Here is a 22,086-nt window from a genome sequence, read left to right as displayed (position 1 = left end):
GAACACACAAATCACCATCACAAGTGTGCAACAATGTATTTCTGCACGCACACGTTTTTAAATCATACTACAAATATCTTATAAATTGATACTAGAAAACACATAATATCTTACAAATCGATATACATATCACATAATATATTACAAATCAATATGATAATTCAACATAATGGCTTACAAATTGACACTATAAAACACATGATATCTTACAAATTGATATACATATCACATAATATATTACAAATCAATACTAAAATTCAACATAATCTCTTACAAATCAATATTAACAAACAATACAATATCTCACAAATCGGTATATGTTACTACAACTGTGATTTGCGTTACATTGTATATACTGAGTGAATGGACGATACTGGATGGGGTAGAGGCCTTTCCTCGCTTCTGTAAACAAGCATTCTTGTCAGCAGGTCCCACAACCCTACAAATATCTTTAATTTTCCAACCGTAAAAAATACATCCACCTGCAATAACAAAACAATGCCTTAATGGCACTCATGACGACATACGTTCTTTACAATAGTATGATGACATGGAAAGGTACTCACGATGCCTTAATGGCACTTGTTGGAATGTTTGTGCGTCATTGCTTTTTTTCATACTACCTAATAAAAATGAAGAAGAAGAGAAGACTGTAAAAAGAGATGGCCGACAAATGCCCCTATGACGACCACCAATGATCGAACCAGTCAATCGATTTATAGTTATCTCCACGAGGTAGGAACAAACTCAAGAATGTTTTGTAACACAAGGCACGAACAAGAAGGCGACTATGTATTGTAACACAAGCTAAAAACCAAGGCGAGAACCTAAACTCTGAACGACGACAAAGGGTGCTCCAACGACAACAGACGATGGCAAAGGGTGCTCCGACGACATCAGACGTCGACAGTAAATGGTGCGTCAACAAAAGGAGCTCATGTTACAGCAGATGGTGCATCGTCAAAGGGTGATCCGTTGGCAACATAAGAGTTTACTGCTTAGGGCAAAAATGAAACGTTTAGACTTTTTGAAGACTTAAGATCAGAACTCCCTTTTCTTGATAGAGGACATTTTTGTCATTTTCTTGAACCACCGTTTCATTTCGAGAATGGTGGGAAAGGGGTACTTAAGTCTTTGCAACTGCACCAAACTCTGATGCTAAGTGATGCCGACACACACAAGGATACAAGCCCCACATGCTTATATATGTGGCGCTAATTTGGACCCCGAACACGCAAACAAACCGTCTTTCAGAGAGAACGCACAAAACCCTCCCTGCATTGAGGGGTTCAGATAAGAGATAAATGAAGGCTGTCATGCTATTAGATTAACTAATTTTTGGAGCGAAGCAGAGGTGCATACCATCCAAAAACTTGTTGAAGCCTTTGAGACGGCGATACATTACCATCATAAGCCTTCAGATCGATCTTCTGGCTTATGGGGAACCCATTCATGTTAACCTTCAAAATCAGAGAATCCTCCACCTTCTTCTCAAGCTTCATTGAGGAGGAGGTGGCACCATATTGTCTACTTGGGATGGGTTTAGTGGACTTGAGATTGGTGCATCCATTTGCATTTACACATTAACATAAAAAGAATATAATAAGATTATATAGGCAGCACACAGAAAGATACACATTAATATCAGATTCATGATACTAAGATTAGGTACATAATAATAGTTGGCTTGTAGAAAGTTATGCATTTGATTACCATTGCTTATATTTAAAATTTAGAAAAGGAGAATAATAATTGATTTTGATTCACCTTCATGACTTGAAAAAACCTATTTTGATGTCTGAAAAACATGATAAAAAACATGATTCCTATCAAATAAATTGTGTTAAGTACATCTACAAGGTCTAATTGAAAAGATGCAACCTACAACTATGATCTCTAGTAGGGGAGAGTAAGTGCTCCCACAGCACCGTTGCATTATATATATATATAAAAGAAGGATCGTCCAACCAAAGGATGGTCCAAAGTCTATAACTGATGATAATCTACGTCGTTCCTTCTCCAAAGATCGAGTTTTTCATTGATCAAACTTTACATATTGGATTTTGTTTTGGATTATGATTTTTTGATGTTTAGATGCGTGTTTTAAAGCACTAAAACTCATTGGCCCACAATACTTTGCATTGTAAAATTTTAAATGCATTGTGAGCCGACCATTAATTTTCACATTTCGAAAAACAGGGCTATCTGTCTTAAAGTCTTCATGTAAAACATATTTCTTATTAAATAAATTATGAAGAATAAATATATGAGGTCTGATCGATGAGATGCTCAAGCATTGGAGAAGGTGTGCCTTTTTATCGTCATTGGTTGTAGATTTTTAACCTTCCTTTGGTTGGATGGTCTCCCTTTTTTCTCTCTCTCTCTCTCTCTCTCTATATATATATATATATATATATATATATATATATATATATATATTAGTAATGAATACATGTGCAAGCGTGACATCATCCATGGATACATGTGTGAGCATGATGGCATGCTCACATGCATCTATGTCCAACGTGGATGGAAATGGATGCATGTGTGTGCATGCAATCGTCGATGTCATGAGAGAGAGAGAAAGAGAGCCATGTAACATTTAAGAAAGTAAATCTTCCCTTTTAATGAAAATTTGGGAAACATGCAACTAGAATATAAGTAAGCTACATGTCCGAGAGAGGCGTAAACGATATACCTTAATTTGGTTTGCCGTTATCAGATGTGCACCTTTATTTTTCCATGCTACAGTGATTTAGCGACGGTCCAAGACTGCACTAAAGAATTGACGTGCCTTTTATTCTTTTGCACACAACTCTTTTAGTGGCAGTCTATGACCATCGCTAAAACATTGTTTAGCGTTAAAAAAAAGGAAGGGCGTGAAGCATGTGTTTCATGACTGATAACTCAGACCAAATTAAGGTTTGACGTTACTCTTGTCCCCTGCAGGTTTATTTAATATGCATCACAGTCATTGGATCTCAAAAGATCAATGCCAATCAAAAGAAAGTAGGTGCTCCATGAACAACTTATCATTACTATATATATATATATAATGGACGCCCAATGTGCGCTCATGTTAAAAAGACCTTTTAGTTTGAAGCGCTGCTAAAGGTCAGAACGAAAAATTAGACATGGCGCTTCAAAAGTGCTGCTAAAGGTAATTTACCTTTAGTGGTGTTTTGAATCATCGCTAAAGGTCTGGGCAGAAAATAGACCTTTAGTGGCGCTTCAAAAGCATCTCTAAAGGCTCTTTTTTAAGAGAACGGGTGTGATGGGGGCTATTCAGTCAGGCACCTACCACTTTTTACATATAGGAATTCAATATACTAATGTCCACCAGTTCTCATGCGTGGAGCGATTGAACCCCACAGTTGTTCGATTCAAAAAGTTGTTCTGGAGACAGTAACCCTAATCTCTCTCTATATATATTCTCTAACGAAGCCCTAATCTCCTCTCTCTCAAGCCTTCCGCCCTCCCCGACTCCCCGCGAGCCCACTGTGGTGATCACACTCTCTCCACCGCTCCGGCCCTGTCCGCGCGACTCCACGGCCAGGCAGGCCCACTCTCTCGAATCTTTCCCGCGAGTCGCGAGTCTCGCGACCTGATGTTTGATTCATCCTGATCTCTCTCTCTCTTCTCTTTTTTTTCATTATTTTGGTTTTTTATTTGACATGATTAAAACACACAGCTCCTCCTTGCCCCTCTCCGTTTTCTATATCTTTTATTTTTCTCCTAATGTTGTTTCCGTCCTACTCTCCCCATAAACTGCTCCCGAGAAACCTTTTTTTTTTATACATCTCTATTTTTTTTTTCATAGTGGGTAATCTAGATGCAGTGACATTTTAATTAGTACATTACTTGCATTGCTTATGGCTGATTTAAAGGTACGTAGCTAAGCTGGAATTCTTATGTAGAAAACGTATCTTTGTTTTCTTTTAGCTCATTTCATTTGATTTGCTTATTGCCATCCAGCCGATTCAAGCTATCGCATAAAAAAAAATTCTGCTCTTTCGAGATCTAAAAAACGAGCATTATGAGTGCTTTTGTTTGTCAGTGATTGCTGTTAAGATGGGGTGTTTCATTTTTTCAGATTATATGCATGTATGCTTGATATATTCAATTCAGATAGCTAGGAAAAATTATAGGTTGTGCGTCCTCCAGGTAAGACGGTCGCTGCAACTCCTAAAGATATCCTGACAGTAACCATAAATTTTTTAAAGCGCATCACTGTAATAATCTTAGAATACAAATAGGACTTACCATTCCCTGCAAGACCATAAACAAAATATAGGACAAACTTATTTTGTTCGATGGCACCTATAATCTCCTCAAAAGTATATCTTTGTTAATCGTTTAGTGCTTGACAACAAACCTTTTGCTCATCCAAAACATCAATATTAATATCATTAAATATACTACATTAAAAAATATCTTCCGCAGTTATACTCTGCACAGTAGATGGAAGATCATAATATGATAAACCTTGATTTAAATTGTATGCATGTTTGTATCTGTGGTCTCCTTGTAGTTATCTCTTGATTTTTTTCCTTTTCTTCAAATTCCTTAATCTTACATCATTCCTCCCGGTTTTGAGTTCTTTTCCTCTTAATGTCCTCTATTCTTTGCTTTCTTCACTTTTTGGAGTTATCATTACTCTTGATTTCAAAGAAATCGTTTTTTTTAGGATGCACTTAAATTGTTTGAGGGAAAACCTCAACCAACTTCTATGATTGCTTTAAAGGTTTTCTTAACGGTTTTTACTTCTCCCCTTGAATATTTTATTACTCAAATGACACTTCTCATTCGCTTCATAAAAAAAAATGGTGAAGAAGGAAAAGTGTGGGGAAAGCAAGAACTCGAGGTTCCTACCTTTTTTCCCCTTTTCCTAACAAAATTCACCTTGTTTTCTCCTCACTTCTATTTCTCCAATTCTCCATTTTATGTTTCAGACAAATTTCCGAAAACACTCAGGTTTATTGTTTCTGTGATCATTTATTTATTTATTTACTTTGATTAGGTGTTTGGGCAGCATGCAGTATCCCAAGTTGAAACCGTGCCTGCTGCAGTCGCTAATCGCTGATCATCTTCTCGAAGAGAACACACCACTCTCTGATCCTTCGAGGCTCTCAACTATCATTTCCTCCATCAAATTGCATGGCCTTCTATTGGAGCATTTTGATGGTTCACCCGATCAGAAACTTGAGAGTGAGTGGCGATCTGCCATCAATTCATGGATTGATGGTTTGATCTCGCTGTGTTTAAGCAAAAAGGTACTACCACCTTGTTAATTCTTGTTTTAAATATTTCCCTTTTGATTTCCAAAGGAGTGAATCAAGACAGGAGTTGGTTTTGATAGAAAGTTTATTCTTTTCCCTTGTGGTGACTCAAAGAATGTGTTAATTCTGTTGCTCTGGGTGCTTTGGTTTGAGATTATCACTATGATTGTTTAATGGTGTTTGCTCATGCTTTTATAAAGTTTTTTGGTGTTATGGTGACTCAAAGAAATGTGATCATATTTTGCTCTTGATGGTTTTGATTTTGAGTTGTTCAGTGTGAAGATCCTCCTTTTTTTTTTGCCTTTGATCATGTAGCCGGACAAGTGCTGGGTTGGCGTCAGCTTGCTGGGTGTAACTTGCCAAGAGTGTAGTGCAAGCCTGTTTCTCACATCTTATTCATCCTGGTTCGAAAAGCTTCTCTTACTGCTCAAGGTTTCATTCATGAACTTGACTGTTTATATTTCTCTTACCTGTCCAATTTTTTGCTGTGTAAATATTAATCTCTATCAGCTTATGTAGTATATATTTCGACAATATGACAAATAATTGAGTGAATTTGATTCACATGGCTAAGCACAATCATGCCACAATGGCGGGTTGAACATGATTTTTGGGTGGTTCTGCTCCATACCATTTACAACTAGATGATGGGCTTAAAGTGTTCTAAGTTAAAGCCTGAAGGACATTGCATGTTTGATAGATACCCTGTGTGTCTATCCTTTGCTGCATGGCTTAAGCCAACACACACTATCCTTGGTGGGCAGCAGAGTACTCTGGAGGTTTACACCGGAGCTGGTGAAATAGGGCCACAACAAATGTGGCACCTCTTGGCCAATTAGGGGACGTTTATATAACAGTGGTTTCTCCTTATAAAAAAAGTCAATTACGACTAGACACATAAAAATGTTTGTCTTACTCTCTTTGATCTATTTTCCCTTGCCTTGTTTGTGAATTTAATAAGGTTTGTAATGCTCAGACAGTCATGCATCTAGGCTCATAGATTTGAGTCAAAAGAGGGAAATTTTGATATATTGTGACATCATGTTTGATGTAATATTTTACTTTGCTGCAATGGCACCATTCAGCTTTGCTTTTCGTTTGAATATGTTCTTCGTACCTTCAAAAGAGATATGTAGAAGCAGGAAAAATTTGTTTCTCTTTCATTGCTATATCCATGTATGTGTATATGGCATAGATATCACTTATATTTTGAGAAACTATCTTGATATTATTTTGATATAGTGAGAAGGCACTGCTATAGCTATACTATAATGATATCATCACTACAGTTTCATAACTTGTTTCTTTTTTAATTTACTGTCTTTTATATTTTTTTACCTTCTTTTTACATTTCTTTGTAGAAATAACACTTATGAACTTATTTTATGCTATCGTTTTTTTAATTTTTCATTTTTAAATGCAAAAGGTTATGCTAGTTTTTCTAAGATTTTATAGAAAATCCTATAATATCTTCAGAAATTGCTTCACCATTGTTGTGACCAGTGTCACTGATATATTGAAAATATTGTGATATTATCGGCTATTTCAAGGTAGTCGATAATATCCGGAGTATATCACAATATTTTTAATCTCGTGATAATATCATTACAGAAAGGGAAGGAAGGAAGGACAAGAAAGAAGGAAAAGAAAAGAAGAAAGGGAAGAAAAGGAAGGATAGGAAAGAATGAATATAAAAAAGGAATGGAGGGGAAGAAGGAAAAGAAAAAAAGGAAGGAAGTAAAGGAAAAGAAGGAAGAGAAGAAGGGAAGGGATGGAAAGGAAAGAAGGAAAGAAAAAGAAGAAAGGGAAGAAATGAAGGAAGGAAAGGAAAGAGGAGAAGAAAAGGTGCTCCAAAGATATGATCCCATCCTCATATACCCTCATAGTAAAATGACAATCTATCTCAATATGCTTGGCCCTCTCGTGGAACTCTCGATCCTTTATAATGTGAATGACACTCATATTGTTACAATACAAGGAGGTTCTTCCACAATGAAACACCTAACTCTCCCCAAAGCCACCTTATCCAAATAATATCAGTTGTAACTAAGCCATAACTCTATAGTCTACCTCAATTGTGGGTAAAGCAACTCATTGATGCTTTTTGCTCTTCCAAGAAATCAAAGTGCTTCCAAGAATAACACAAAACCTTAAAGTAGAGAGGTGGTCTCGAGTGAATCCCCTATAGTCTGCATCTCAAATGTTTCTAAGGTTTGTGGAGGATGATGACAAGAACATTCCAAAATGCATAGTATCTCTCACATATCTAATAATCCTGAAAACAACAAGGTGAACCAATGTGGTTGAGCTCATACATTGACTGACAACATGTACATAAATGATATCAGACTTGGATATAGTCAAGTATATCGAACTCTCAACTAATTACTTGTATATCATTGGGTGTTCTAGCTCCTCTCTATTTGTAGCCCTTAACCTCATAGTTGCTTCCATAGGAGAGGTAACTTTCTTAGAATTATCTGCTACTAGCCTTGCTTTCTCAACAAGATCAGTTGTATACTTATGCGGGGATAAGTAAAGTCCCCCTTGAGTATGCAACTGCCAAGGCAAGGAAATATTTCAAATTTCTAAGGTCTTTCATTTTAATGATATTAGCTATCCTCGGCGTCTACTTTTTGCACATCATCTCCTGTAATCACCATAGGAGTAATATACACTTGCCATGAGATAAAGAGGATACAAACAAAGCGGGATCATAATAGCTTTGGTCAAGGCCGAAAGATCTAACCACAATGTTGAACTTCTCAAACCACATGCATGGTGCTTGTTTGAGCCCATACAAGGCTCTCTTCCATCCGCATACTCTGCCTTTAGAATCTGAGTACCACCAAGACATCAAACTGTTTGAGAATGCCAAAAAAACTGACTTCAATTCTTATGCTCAACAACACTATTTGTTCTGGTGTATGGAGACAAGACTTTTGGTGTATGATACTATTTTTAACAAGAATTTATTATAGTTCATTACTTATACTCTGCCTTTAGAATCTGAGTACCACCAAGACATCAAACTGTTTGAGAATGCCAAAAAAACTGACTTCAATTCTTATGCTCAACAACACTATTTGTTCTGGTGTATGGAGACAAGACTTTTGGTGTATGATACTATTTTTAACAAGAATTTATTATAGTTCATTACTTATGTATTCTCTCCCTGAATTTGAGTGAAAATCTTAAATTGAGGTAAAAAATTGAGTTTTAATCATAGCATAAAATTGTTTTAGAATGCCAAAAAACTCACTTTTATTTTTTATAAAGTAAATCCATGCATATTTTGTGCAGTCATCTATGAAGGGTACAAAATACGAGAATCCACCTTTTGACAAAACTGGTTAGAGCTGCTAAATATCAGAGTATACAAGATCAAAAACATGCAATGACTCCACACTACTACCATCAAAAGGTAATGCATGACATTTGGCTAATTAGCAACTCTCACACTCCTTCATAGATTTAAACACTATAACTCTTGACTCATCAACGTACCAAATGCACTAAAGTCAGGAGTTGAGAAACATGGCCGTGGCATCTATGCCAAAGGACTGAAGGATCTAGCACAACAACACCACAACAAAAAATATGTGGAAACAGACTCTTCAGTCGAGTCAAGCAATACAATCAACCCCTTCTATGCTTAGTCCCACTCCTCCTCCCTAACTACCGTCAACACAACCATCAAGTGAAAATACATCACATTATAACGTATCATCTAACTTTTTGATATTAAATTCAACGCAATAGATGGAACATGGTATACTTTTGTAACCTTTAGTTGGTTCTTAATGTTAGAAGACAAATTTATGGTCCAACTTTTGATACTGACCTGATGTCTCCATTAGTTATGTGAAAGGATCCATGACGATGCTTATAGTTGTCTAAGGCAGACTCATTGGCAGTCATGTGACATGACACCCCTGAATCTATTAACTAACTTGGACAAGGACTAGGTATGCTTGCAGGTGCAGAGGAAGTGGATGCAAATGAATGAGCGAGGAGCTGCTAAATTTGCTTTAGTATTTGAGTCTATATAAAGGAGTCAGAAGCCTGGGCTGCACTTATTATTGATACTGTCGGTGGTTAAGTTGCAAACTACAAGTGTATTTACCGTTGAAGTCCTAAACTTTTTCTTCAAGTTAGGAAATGCAATCTCCATATGCCTCATTTTTTTATAATAGTGGCATCGCATTGTACCCATGTCCCAACGAGACGAGCCACTCTAGTGCGTATGTTACTCACCTTGAATATGTGTTTGCTTTGCTGCCACAAGTACAATATCATCTACAGATTTAGCTTCAAAAGACTTGATTTTAGTCTCTTTTGCAATTAGCTTGCTCAACATCTGAGTGAATGTAGGGAACTCAGCTCTATGTAACATCACATACTTAGTCCTATCAAACATAGTTTTCAAGGTCATCAGAAACTCGATAACTCTCGACTTTTTCTTTCTATGCACTGGGCAATTCTTGCATTCATCACATCTAGTGCAAGGGGGATCTGAATCCATAAGTGCTATCACATCCCAAATTTGCTGCATTTGTGAATAAAAGCTTTGCACAGTCTTACTTTCCTATTTGAGCCCTCTAAGATCTTGAACCTGCTGGTACTCTCTTGCCTAGTTGTTTTGTTGGTATACTGGAGCTAGAAAGTTCTAAGCATATGTGGCTTTCTCAAACTTGGCCTGGTTAACTGCTGAGCATCCTTGACCCTAACAACCATGCCATAATCTTTGCATATTTTACATCTATTCCCCTGCCTTTTCATCATATCAAACCACGCTGTCCACCTTTTTTGTCACACCCCAATTAATGGTGACATTGCTGCCCAACTCAGCCCGACACATCAAATTGGTCATCAACACCTCTATAGGATTTCAAACGCTACCCGAGAGGCTGAAAGCAATCACAGATAGATGTTAAGCTGAAAGGAATTTAAAACACAGAAATCCCTGAAATTTCTAACTACGACCCCTATAGAACCTGCCCGAGAATCATCACATCTAACCAGCTCCAAACATCAAATCAATGCCTTTATCATGATTCTAGGTGAAAGCAGCCTAAATAGATCCAATCTAGGGCAGAAAATAACTTGGAAATAATCCAGGATTTAAGATTTTGTGAATCAGACCCTATTTGTCAGAAAAGTTCCAAAAAACCATGAAAAATCACTTCTTGTAGAGAACTCCAAATTGCACGAAATTGTTTGTGAAATCTTGTCCTCTGTAGCTCTTTTAGTTACAAATGAAAAAGATTCCCAATAACCTATCTCTACCTTAGGCATTCCATTAATGGCTGATGTCAGCTATGCACTGTATCACACTAAAAAATTGTTGCTTCTAGATGATCTCCATTCATGAACTGCTGCAATGGAAGGAAGAACACTGATATGCAGGAGTTCAGCATGTTTCTTGTTACTCTTCAAACAAAAGCTATATTACATAAGGCTGTCCTCCTCTTCATTAGGGTTCAATCTACAATAATTTCCATGCCTAAACTACGGTCGATAATCATATATATTGATAGGACTATGAGTAACACCTGCATGCATATTTACATCTTTGTACATGAACAAAGCTAGTATTTTCAACAATGTAGCACATCCAACTAATGATCTACTATTTTTGCACGAGGTTCACAATCACCAATTTGATGGTTCCACTGATAACAATTGTTATGATGTAATATCGCAAACATTTATCTAAATAATATAATAAAATAAATGTGAACTTTGTTCTGCCTGCTTGGAATATTAAGCTTCTGGGTGTCCTCAAGAAAAAAAGGTGGGGGTGGGGGGGGGGGACAAAAACCTTGTTTTATATGTCCATACTATCTTGAATGATGTTATTATGAATGCGTTGCATTGATTCTTTTTGGCTTAATATCTGTCCCTTTTACATGTTATTTGAGAAAGTTGTTTGGTAATGATATTTTTTGTCTTGCTATGCAGCCTCAGTCAGACTCTCATTTTATCAAAGTGGCTTCTTGTGCAGCATTATCAGACCTACTTACGAGGTTCTTATTTATCTTGCTTGTTATATGCCACTGCACTTGTCCTCATTTTGTGGTATCAATGATGTGATATATCCGTCAGTCAATATTTATTTTGTATTGTTTTGGAGGTGTGCTTTCATTCATAATCTTTTTGTAATGTTTGCACATTTTTTATGTGTTCTACTATTTATTTCTTTTACTAATTTTGCTTTTCTTCTCCCACTATGCAAGCAGGCTTTTAGCCCTGGTTGGACTTGATTCCAAGGCCACATAATCATGATACTGAGTCTCCATGGTCTGTTTATCATGCTTACTCTTTTTATACAACTGGCAAGAAACCTCACAGAAATCTGCTCTGAAGTATAGAAGAGTGTACTTGTCAGTTATGACTAGAGAGGAGTCATTAAGCTGAAAGTTATGCACCGTTTTTCCTTCTTTTATAGCGAGAGAATGTGAAAGTACATTTGGTACATTTGCTTCCTCTTTAATACATATTGTTATGCTTGTTATGAACTTATTGATGAAGGGAAATGCACGAAGGCCTTTATCATTACATGTTCTTTTCTGAGTAAAACCTTCATGATGCACTGGAACAAATCTTGAGGCCAAAATCTGGACGGCATAGTAAATGACCAACTCTTAGATACTTAAATCCAAAATCATACCAGAGAATCAGAGATAAAGCACCAGAGCTACGGAATATCCAACTTTTTCTTGGATCTAACATTTGCTTTTGTGTTAATGGAAAAACAGAAGAGGGAACATTTGGTTTTGTTCAATCCAAAAAATGATACTAACTTGATGTGAATGGAAAGAAAAATTGTTGCGCTCGACATTTATGGATTGTTTTTAAATTATATAATTATTACTGCTTGGAATCCAACAAAATATTGTTTTTTGGAATTTACTGATTTTCAATGGGCGTTTCTTAATACATAAAAAAGTGCACATGCCAACATATAAGAACATATGTCGTACATATGTACAAAATGAGTCATGGTACATTTAGTATCAAACATGCTTCACATCCAGAAATTTAGATGAACTGATTATTTTTACAGTTGCAATTTGATTGTTTTAGTACTTACAAGTTTCTGCTCCTTGGTACTATATTTGTGGTATGTGCATCTACACTATCCTTTGTGTGTATGTAGGAATATAGTTCCTTATTGTTGTTGATTCCCTTCGCTAATCAATTGGTTCAGGACTTGGTTCTGACATTACTTCGTGGTGTTTATGATAATAGGCTTTACAGTTTTCCAAACTCTAAGAAAGAGGGAGCTTTCCTGTCAAGCAAACTTATTCCTTTGGTTCTGCAACTGTTAACACAAGACGGTTCAGAAGATGACGTATTGGTTAGCAAGATTCTTTCCAATTATCTCTCGCTCCCCTCTATTTTTCTTTTTTTGATTTCTGTGCCCATTGTTTGACACATTTTTTAGTAGCATGTTGCTTTTGCTAAAGTCATATCTGCCACTCTGATATTGATTTATGGATTCCAAGCTCCTTAACCTAAAATATAAAATCAAGACCTTTTAGCAAAACAGAGAAAAAGCGACTGCTTGTTTTTGTTGAATATGTAGAAGTCTAAAGTGTTATAGTATTTATTGAATAATTCCCTTTACAATTGGAAGCTATGTGATTGGTCTTTAACTGATATACTTTTTAGATATATGGGAAGTGTGGTAACATATATATATATATAGTAGTTTCCTACACCCTTAGGTGTCTACGTGAGCCTACACACATGCGGAACACACACATTTGTTTTTGCCATTAAAATGACCTTTAGGCAGGGGTTGCGACTGGCACTAAAGACCTTCTTGTACGCACAGACGCTGTGCATAGTGGGTCGTCCATCATCAGCAATGGACGACCCTGGTGAGTTCGCACTTCCAAAATTTTAGGAAGCGGGAAGTGCGGGAGGACTTAAGAGCGAACTAGGAAGCGACCTAGGGGGAAGCGAAAAAAAGAAAAAGTATAAAAAAACAAGAAGAAAAAACAGAAAAAAATGAAAAAAGAAGGGGAAGTGAGCTTCCCAGTAATTGGGAAGCACACTTCATTCCCGTTTAATCAGAAGCGCCACGTTTCGTGCTTCGGAGAAGCGCGCTTTCTCAAGTCGTATGGTGCTTCCGGTAACCCTAGGCATGCCCATGTGACATAGCAAATCACAAACTAAGTTGCCAATGTCTATGTCATTAAGGACCCATTCTTTGTATGTCTCTCTCTTCCTTTATGTTTTGAACAACATGTAGTGGTTGCTATCTTAATAGTCTTATAAGAAAGATCAGCATGTAATAAAATCCAGCTCACGAGCTTTTTATTTTCATGAGTGCTTTGCTGCAGACTTGTGTAGTTATATAGTGTTAATTAGTCCCAAACCGAGTATTTTTAGTGGAAGTGCATTGAGTGGTTTGACTGTCCAAATGATTTGCTTTTGCCTCTTTTAATATGTATGTTGTTTGACTCTTCTTTTTAGGAGTTACATGGACTACTCGTGTTCTTATAGTATTAACCTTTTGCAGGAAGCGGCTGCTGGTCTTCTTTGTAACCTGTTAACTTTGTTTCCGTCATCTTTTCATCGTCACTATGATAGTGTGAGTGCAAATTTCTTTCACTCCCTTGGAATGTTCATTATGACTTTTTCTGAGTTGTTCCTTAGAGACAACGCTTGAACCTCAACTTGTTCTCTATGGACTTCCAAATATGAAATATTAAAGCATTATGTCAACTTAATGGCTTCTTGCCTGTGTCAATCTATTTGACAATTTGCTTGAAGGAAGATTTATAGTGTTTGGGGATATATTTTGTATAACTGCCAATAATCTGGATTTATAAACACAAAATTTGTTTTCTAGTAGCTTGCAAAAAGTTTTTCTCCATTAGGATTTTTTTTCTTTGCATAGTAGCTTATTTCTAAACTAATTAAGAAATCAATTTTAGTTTTTTTCATTTCACCTATTGATTGTTTCAATTGGATAGTATTGGTTTATTATGCGCCATTCAAAATTAAAATGTTTAAATTTGTGAAAGAATTGTCATATTAGTTTGGATGATGTACTGTCACAGGCTGAGGCTGTTGTCGCAACCCTCTTGTTCAGAAATTCAAGCTTGGCTTTATCTAAGGTGTGAACCATGGGAAACTAACCTGCATCTATCGGTTTTGTTATTTTAATAGCACTGTCTTCTCAGGGACTAAATGGTCGACTCCATAGATGGTTTGACTTTGTCAAACTTTGTTTTGAAATATTCACTGTTATAAAAATTTTTCGCAGTCCCTTTTTTTGCAGACAGGATTTTTATGTGTATTGTTCTTTTCCTTTTGGATAGTTAAGCTTTTACATTAAATACTTGGTTTTTCATGTATACTTTTAGATGTTTGCCCAATTACTGGCTTTCCTTCCGAGGGCAAGGGGTGATGTTGCTAGCTGGTCCCAGATGATGACGAAGCTTTTGATATCAATCAATATAAATTTGAATTATATTTTTCAAGGCTTTGAAGATGGTAATTGATACAAATGCTTTATATTTATATGTTTGTGAAGCCTTGTGTTAAATAGAGCTAATTCTTGTTTCTAATGCAGCAAACAAAGGCTTGAATGCTATCAATCTCTTGGTTGAACCAGGAAAAGATCCCCCTCCTCCCTTGGGTGGTTACTCAGATGAACAACCAAAAGACAAGTTTGGCAAACTTCATATTCCTCATGTTTGCTCATTGATGAAGTGTTGTATTTCAATGCTTACCAGTCCTTATCATGTCCAGGTAGGCCAACATATTGTTTGTTTAATATTGTGGTCCTGTGAATTTCATGCAAGGCCATTTCCTCTTTTGCCCTTATGTTTATTGTGGATTAAGATCTACAGTGATTTTGTTTCAATGTTGTCAGGTCACTGTCCCTATGCACTCTCTGCTTTCACTCGTCGAAAGAGTGCTCTCACTGGATGGTAATAACTGCTATGCTTCGATGCCAGTTATGGCCATTACTCAGCTAGAGTTTATCTTTTCTGATCTCCCTGTGTTGCACCTGAATTGCTTGGATTTGCTACATGCAATCATCAAGGGGGTCCGCAGGTGAGTCACAACTTTGTTACTGTTTTCTCTGTGAACACATGGTGGTCATTATCATTTGGAGAATTCACTAGCGTCCATTTTTTTGGTATTTTACAGATACATCCTTTGGAGTTTGCATTCTCTAGATTTCTTGCAATTAAGAACTATTATTTTTAGCATTTCTTTATTTGATGAGATTTTTTCGAGATTTAAAAAAACATAATTTTCCAAATTATCCAGGGATATTCACTTGCCAAGAATATCCTGAGAATAAGATTGTGACTTTGGACAAAAGCATCTAAACCATTCACATGACAACATCTGACATGATCCATTTCAGATCAAGTGTCTTTTGCGAACAAACACAAAGAGGAAGGTGCCAACACTCCGTTACACATGTTCTTTACTTCATATCTTTTCAGATCCTGAGGAGTCTATTGAATCCCAAATGTGAAAATTTTGTTCTTTATAAATTACCAGGAACATTTCTTCACTCATCATTTGTTCAAGGGGGGAAAGTTAGAGCATGTCAACATGCTATGCCTCATGCACTACCTTATGCCACCAGGATTTATAGTTAGTCATCTTCTTCTTTCTATGTTTTTTGCTTGTAGGTATTGGAAATGTATCTGTTAATCATCTAAGACTGTCTGCTTTGAGTTAATACCGTCCATAGTCCAATTCATCCTTAAAAACTGTAGTTCATAAAGGTGTATTTGGAGTTGTTTAGTCTAATGCCACATTTTCTTTCTTCATTTGTGCATGTGCATGTTCAGACATGCTAGTTGACATGTTGGGTATCATTTAACACCGCACATTATCTTTCCTAACAATTAGTTCTTGTGCAGTCAATTGCTACCTGCTGCTGGGAAGATTGTACGGCTTCTCCAAAATTATTTCAGGAGGTTTTTGTTGCCTTCCATTAGAGTCAAGCTTTACACAATTGCAAAAACTTTACTCATCTCCATGAACGTGGGTACGGCCCTAATCTTTCGTATCTCTTATTCTTACTGACACTGCTTTGATGTGTGCAAGACTGCCAAAACATTGTGTTTAATAACTTTTTTTCTAGAGGATGGTCGCCAAATTTAAAATATTCTTTTTATAGTTTTGCTCGCTTAGGTAGCTGCTGCATTAGAATGTTTGTGTCATGAAATGGCACGGAATCTGAGGCACAGGAGAAAAGATAATGATGCATTTTAGCAAAGAAAAAATAACAAAACAAAAATAATAATAATGTCTTTTATTAATTGTTCAAAACATGGATATATACAAAACCCATTCTCATTAAACTCACACTCATACATACATACATGATCATACACACTTGACACACATTATGCTAACACACCCATCACTCTCCCATTTACATGGCACACACACTTATTTTGCCTAACGGTTTGTTGGACCTCCAACTAGCCGGTAGGCTATAGCCCAACAACTAGCTGGTCAAAAGAAAATGACCATAAAGGATGAGATTGGTCATCTTAATGATTACCAAAATAAAATAATAGAAGTAGAATAAATAAAAGGAAAAAAATAATACTAGCCTAAAAGTATACACTAGGTATATGTAAACTAATCCTAACGGGTATACCTTGAGTATACCAAATCTAAAATACACAATACACTATAGGTATACGTCTAGTATACCTAGAATACAAGATAAAATGAGAAAGGAATAAATACAACAAACAATCCTACAAGTATGCTCGAGTATGCTGAGGACAAATACCCATCATTATTACATATTTCCTAACTGTTTGAACTAGTCCAGCTATTCCATGAATAACACATTTCTAGCATCATTTGCATAATGAAAATAAAATTCGTGCTAAGTGAATTAATAAAACATATTGGGCATGGAAACATCCGAAAAATATGCATTAGAATTTTAGTAATATCCAGAGCCCCAACTATTCTTGAAATATCAGGTTATCAATGAAACTCTTTTTTGGCTCTCCTTATTTTTGAGTGTCCAGTTGTATGAGAAAACTGAAAACCATATCATACTTAAAATATTTTCTTCTCGTAGTGTTCAGAACCATCAAGTTTTATTGAGAATCTAGCAAGAAGCTCTGGCCGCATTTTAGACATAGTAGATTCAGTTTCTGCTACAGTATTGGGTAACTTGTCACTGTCAATGTTTTTACAGCTCTTTCTGATGACATCATAAGTTTTCATTTGATCTCTGTTTGATGTTTATTTCAATTCATTTTTGAACTATTCTTTGAGTTGGCTAGTTTATGGAGTCTCATACTTTAAATCAAAGTCATCAGTTGTGGTGCCTGTTCGAGCCTCAGAATTTGAAATCATGTAATCTCGTTTTCGATTCAAACAGGAAATTTTGAGCTCAGACATTCTTTTACACTTTTTGGAACAGAAAGTTTGACAAAAAATGGGAATTGCTGAGTTGTTATGACTTGTTTATTGCATATTTTCTTCGTTATGTTAGGTCTTCCTTTAAAGCATCACATAGTTCAAATGTTCTAATTGCTTTTTTGCTGGTGGAGTATAGCTTGTACCACAGTACCTTGTATCTTTATGTTTAAGAAAAATAAGAACTTATACTAACTTAGAAGTTCTGATTTTGATCAGGAATGGCTCTGTATCTTGCCAATGATGTAATTGATAATGCATCTAGGGATCTGGATATTGGTTTTCAAGCACAGGGATCCATCCCTTCTCAAGTACACTCTTCAAAACATGGAACTGGGGCATCAAAAGCCTCTAGGAGAGGAAAGAGGAAGCATGTTTCTGGATCCCCTGAGGATAACTCAAGTGGAATTGAAGCTGAAGTTTCGAGTAATTGTCCAAAGATTCCTTTCTCTGTGCAGATTTTTGCTCTTCAAGCAGTAGAAGCCCTTCTTACTGTGGTATGCATCTTAAACAGTCTTTCTTTGGTTCTAGGTGTTAGGTTGTTTCTGATCTGTTGATTTCCTCATTTATGAGGAATCATAGGTTTGTCATTGCTTGAATGAGGCATCTTGAAGTTTACCATAGTAAAAATTTCCTTGTATTGCAAAAGGTCCCATGAATCTAATAGTATGTGACTCAATGTCAGCCATGAAATCTTCTTTTCATTGCCATGTCTCAAATCTCATTATAAGGGATTTTGTTGTCATGAGAATCATGTGGCTTGAGAGAATCTCTCAAAAACATCTAGATATATTTATTATATTTTAAAAAATAAAGGCACATATAAATTCATAGTGAAAAAGATAAACATCTTAGCACAGTGTTAACATTGGGTTGATACAACAATAAGATTATGATATTTTGAAAATAGCATTTTTTGCATTTTATTGACTTTTTAAGTTGCCATGATAAAAGCATGGTAATTTTCAAAGTATTGGCTCAAATCTGCCTTAATTATGAATATTATGAAAGGAAAAAGCTTTTTCCCTTCATTGTTACACCATGCATCAGAATTTTGTAATATATCAACCGTTTGTAGTCTTTTTTATATGCTTCTTGGTATACTCTCCTCTTTATTGACCTTTGCAGGTTTATGTTACAGTTCCATGGTCATTTGGCGGCACCTAATTTTATCTGCTTATTTTGTGAAAAAGGAAAAAATGTTTGTGTCATTTGAAGGATTGTTTTGTGTAGTTATAGTCTTTCATTTTTTTCGGCAGAATTTAAGTTCCTTGTAGTGTGGATAACCGTTTTCAAAGATATTTCGGCAAATTGGTTAGTTAAAATGCTAGAAAGAGTTTCTGATATTCCGTGAATGCTGAGGGGACAGTTTGACGAGATGAGAATTCAAAAATATGACACAGAGAAAGTAACGTGATAATAGATTTTTATCTCTCAATTTCATTATCCTTCTCTTTATGCTGTGTTTGTTATCGGGGCAAACAATGCTTTTGCTGAAACCACCATTGCTACTTGATTATACCAGGGTGGTTCTTTACATTCACACAGCTGGAGACCAAAGGTTGATCTTCTTTTGATACACGTAGCGACCAGTGCCTGTGAGGAAGGCTGGTCATATGAGGACCACAACATTGTTATGGAGGATGAAACAAATTTTGGTCGAGCAGATTTTCAGCTTGCTGCACTTCAAGCACTGTTGGCTTCTTTGCTTTCTCCATGCTCTCACAGGCCTCCATATTTATCACAAAGCCTCGCACTTTTCCGTAAAGGTTATCCTTTTGCATTTGATTTACAGTATATTACATTGAGAATTTAATCTTTTTGCTTGTGATGACAATACTAAATATTATCTGCTTCATCCTCAGCCATATATTAGTTTACAAGAACTCACAGAAATTCATCTAAACAAGTGCAGCAGTTGGTTGAATTTACAATAAATGTTTTATGAAGGAAAATACATTTTATTCAGGGTTTCTGCTGTATTTACTGGGTCTTGGTCAACTAGAAGAATTGTGATTGTTGGCATGCACATTGAAGAGAAATCTTATTTGTTAAAATGTTGATGGTCGCAGGCAAGCAAGAGGCTGGGACAAAACTTGCAGATTTCTGTGCACATGCTCTTCTGGCTTTAGAGCCTCTTATTCATCCACGTTCCCTTCAGTTAATGCCATCCTCATCTCTAATTAGTAATAACACAGGCATTGGTGGCTTAAACCAGAGGTTTCATTTAGCAGTTAATGAAAATGGGGTAGGAGACAAAATGGGCAGCCCCAGAGTGGACTACCCAAACATCTCAAAAACCGGTAAGCCGAAACTCCCAGTTGATGTGGGTGATATTTATCCAGATGACAAGTTATGTCTTGGTTGGTTGGCAAATATGGAAGAAACCGACACTGCTGAAGACAGACAGACAGTCCAAGTGGATGGTCTGACTGAACGTCTAACTGTTAATCTTGATAGAGTTGGTACGTTGGAGCCCTGCTCGGTTGTCAGATCAGAGAAGGAAATTTTGAAGGAAGACACCAGAAATGGTAGCTCAGTTCTGATACAAGAAATGCGGGTGAGTGGTGGTGCGGATGGTATGGGTAAGAGCACATTTCAGGAGCTAGAGGGCCATGAACCGGAAGAAGTGGTGGTGCATATGGAAAAAGACACTTCAGCTGAAAATGCAGGTGGGCTGTTTAAGGAATCTGAGCTAGTAAAACCAGTGGCATCACCATCAAAAGAAGATTCAGTCTCAGCTGGAATTGCAGATATTTCTGCTGAAGACAGCCCATTTTTCACCAGATTTTCTTCGTTGCACAGCACAGAAACCGTGGCATTGTCATCTGATTCAGAGAGTCTTCCAGACATCGTTGAAGGTGATCCAGACACAGACTAAAAACATGCATGCAGTGCTCATCCATACTTGATGTGTGGCTTGTGCAAGCTGGCCCTTTTTTGAATTCTTTAGATTCATACAATACTACCTTGAAGAAAGAAGGCTAAGGCCGGCCGGAAGAAAAGGAACAAAATGTAAATAATTTTAGTTTGTCGGAAATTAAATTATTTCGTTTAGTGAAAGAGTTGAGATAGATCCACAAAAGAAAATGGAAACAAATTAGTCCATACACCTTTTTTTTAAGGTGTACTTATGAGGTTGTGCTCTGCAATTGAGGTTTACATCCATTCTTTTTCGGGATATTTTCTTTTTCTTTTTACTAGTTCGTTAATTTCTTGGGAAAATTCCATTTAAATGTCGACCTTTTGCCCTTAGTTCCAAGTATGGACCTCACATTTCTGGCTACACAAACCCTTTGAGCTGTCATGGGTACTCACCATTTTGGTGGGGGTGTCCATGGTAACACAATACACGTGGATGCGGACATTGACTCGTAGTGTTCATAGTTTAATGTTATTGTAATGAATTTAAGTATCATTTCAATAAAAATATTTTTCAATATTAAAATATCGAATTTTAGTTTTTTATTAATTAGAAAATAAAAAAACCATTTTGGTGGAGATGTAAATCATATGATAAAGGTTGGGTGGATGAAATGGAAAAGTGCTACTGGAGTGCTGTGCGATTGTAGAATGCCATTGCGGTTGAAGGGAAAGTTTTATAGGACGACTATTACACCCGCTTTACTATATGGTACGGAATGTTGGGCTGCCAAGAGACATCATATTCAAAAAATGAGTGCAGCTGAGATGCGGATGCTTAGATGGATGTGTGGAAATACAATAAAAGATAAGATTCGGAACGAAGAGATACGTAAGAAGGTAGGTGTTGCACCCATTGAAAATAAGATGCGAGAGAATCGTTTACGGTGGTTTGGACATATTCGGCGAAGGCCTAATGATGCTCCAGTTAGAAGGTTGGAGAAATGGGAAAATATATTAGTTAAAAGAGGTCGGGGTAGGCCTAGGAAGACTTGGATGGAGATGATAGGAAAGGATATGAATGCTTTGAACCTCACCGAGGACATGGCGTTGGATAGAAATGATTGGAGGAAAAGGATTCATGTGGAAGACCCAAAATGAATTTCTTTTTTGGTTCATATCGCTGACCCCAATTGTTTTGGGATGACGGCGTAGTTGTTGTTGTTGTTGTAGAAAATAAAAAAACCTTTTCCACGTGTTCTATTTTTCAAAAAGAAATTAGACTTACGTGTTAACCCCCCCCCCCCCCCCTCCCCCCATCACGTGTCCCCGTGTCTATGTGATAGTCTTTGAGGCCTCTAATCATCACTTCACTGTTCTTGATTGATAGCAATAGCCCAACTCCTTCACCCTCCCTCGTCTTCCTTCTCTCACCTGGCCCATGGGTAAGGTGCAATATCCATTGAGGATCCGTTTTGCCAGTAACCGCTGCCCACCTCAAACAGCA

General features: G+C 36.7%; 2 protein-coding genes across 4 annotated transcripts; both read left to right on the top strand.

Moving 5' to 3' along the window:
- The first annotated feature begins 3,511 nt into the window (after nucleotides 1–3,511).
- On the top strand, nucleotides 3,512–12,440 carry LOC149812704 (uncharacterized). Its single transcript, XM_089991402.1, has 4 exons — nucleotides 3,512–3,609; nucleotides 5,021–5,273; nucleotides 5,595–5,711; nucleotides 11,244–12,440. Coding segments are annotated over exons 1-4 (504 nt in total). The 5' UTR covers nucleotides 3,512–3,607; the 3' UTR covers nucleotides 11,376–12,440.
- A 187-nt stretch (nucleotides 12,441–12,627) lies between these two features.
- LOC149812703 (uncharacterized) lies at nucleotides 12,628–20,731 on the top strand. 3 transcript variants are annotated; one of them, XM_089991399.1, is made up of 6 exons: nucleotides 14,965–15,050; nucleotides 15,175–15,359; nucleotides 16,187–16,314; nucleotides 17,937–18,214; nucleotides 19,243–19,486; nucleotides 19,790–20,731. In XM_089991399.1, exons 1-6 carry the CDS (start codon nucleotides 15,006–15,008, stop codon nucleotides 20,596–20,598), a joined length of 1,689 nt encoding a protein of 562 aa, XP_089847525.1. In that variant the 5' UTR covers nucleotides 14,965–15,005; the 3' UTR covers nucleotides 20,599–20,731. The 3 variants fall into 3 exon arrangements, with proteins under 3 accessions (XP_089847526.1, XP_089847527.1, XP_089847525.1); XM_089991400.1 differs by lacking the exons at nucleotides 14,965–15,050; nucleotides 15,175–15,359 and adding an exon at nucleotides 12,628–12,642; XM_089991401.1 differs by lacking the exons at nucleotides 14,965–15,050; nucleotides 15,175–15,359 and adding an exon at nucleotides 13,243–13,884.
- Nucleotides 20,732–22,086: the final 1,355 nt, after the last annotated feature.

This window comes from Nuphar pumila, chromosome 16, assembly GCF_984573655.1.
Source record: "Nuphar pumila chromosome 16, dmNupPumi1.hap1.1, whole genome shotgun sequence".
In the NCBI taxonomy this organism is placed as follows: domain Eukaryota; kingdom Viridiplantae; phylum Streptophyta; class Magnoliopsida; order Nymphaeales; family Nymphaeaceae; genus Nuphar; species Nuphar pumila.
This window is presented reverse-complemented; position numbering and strand designations above follow the sequence as displayed.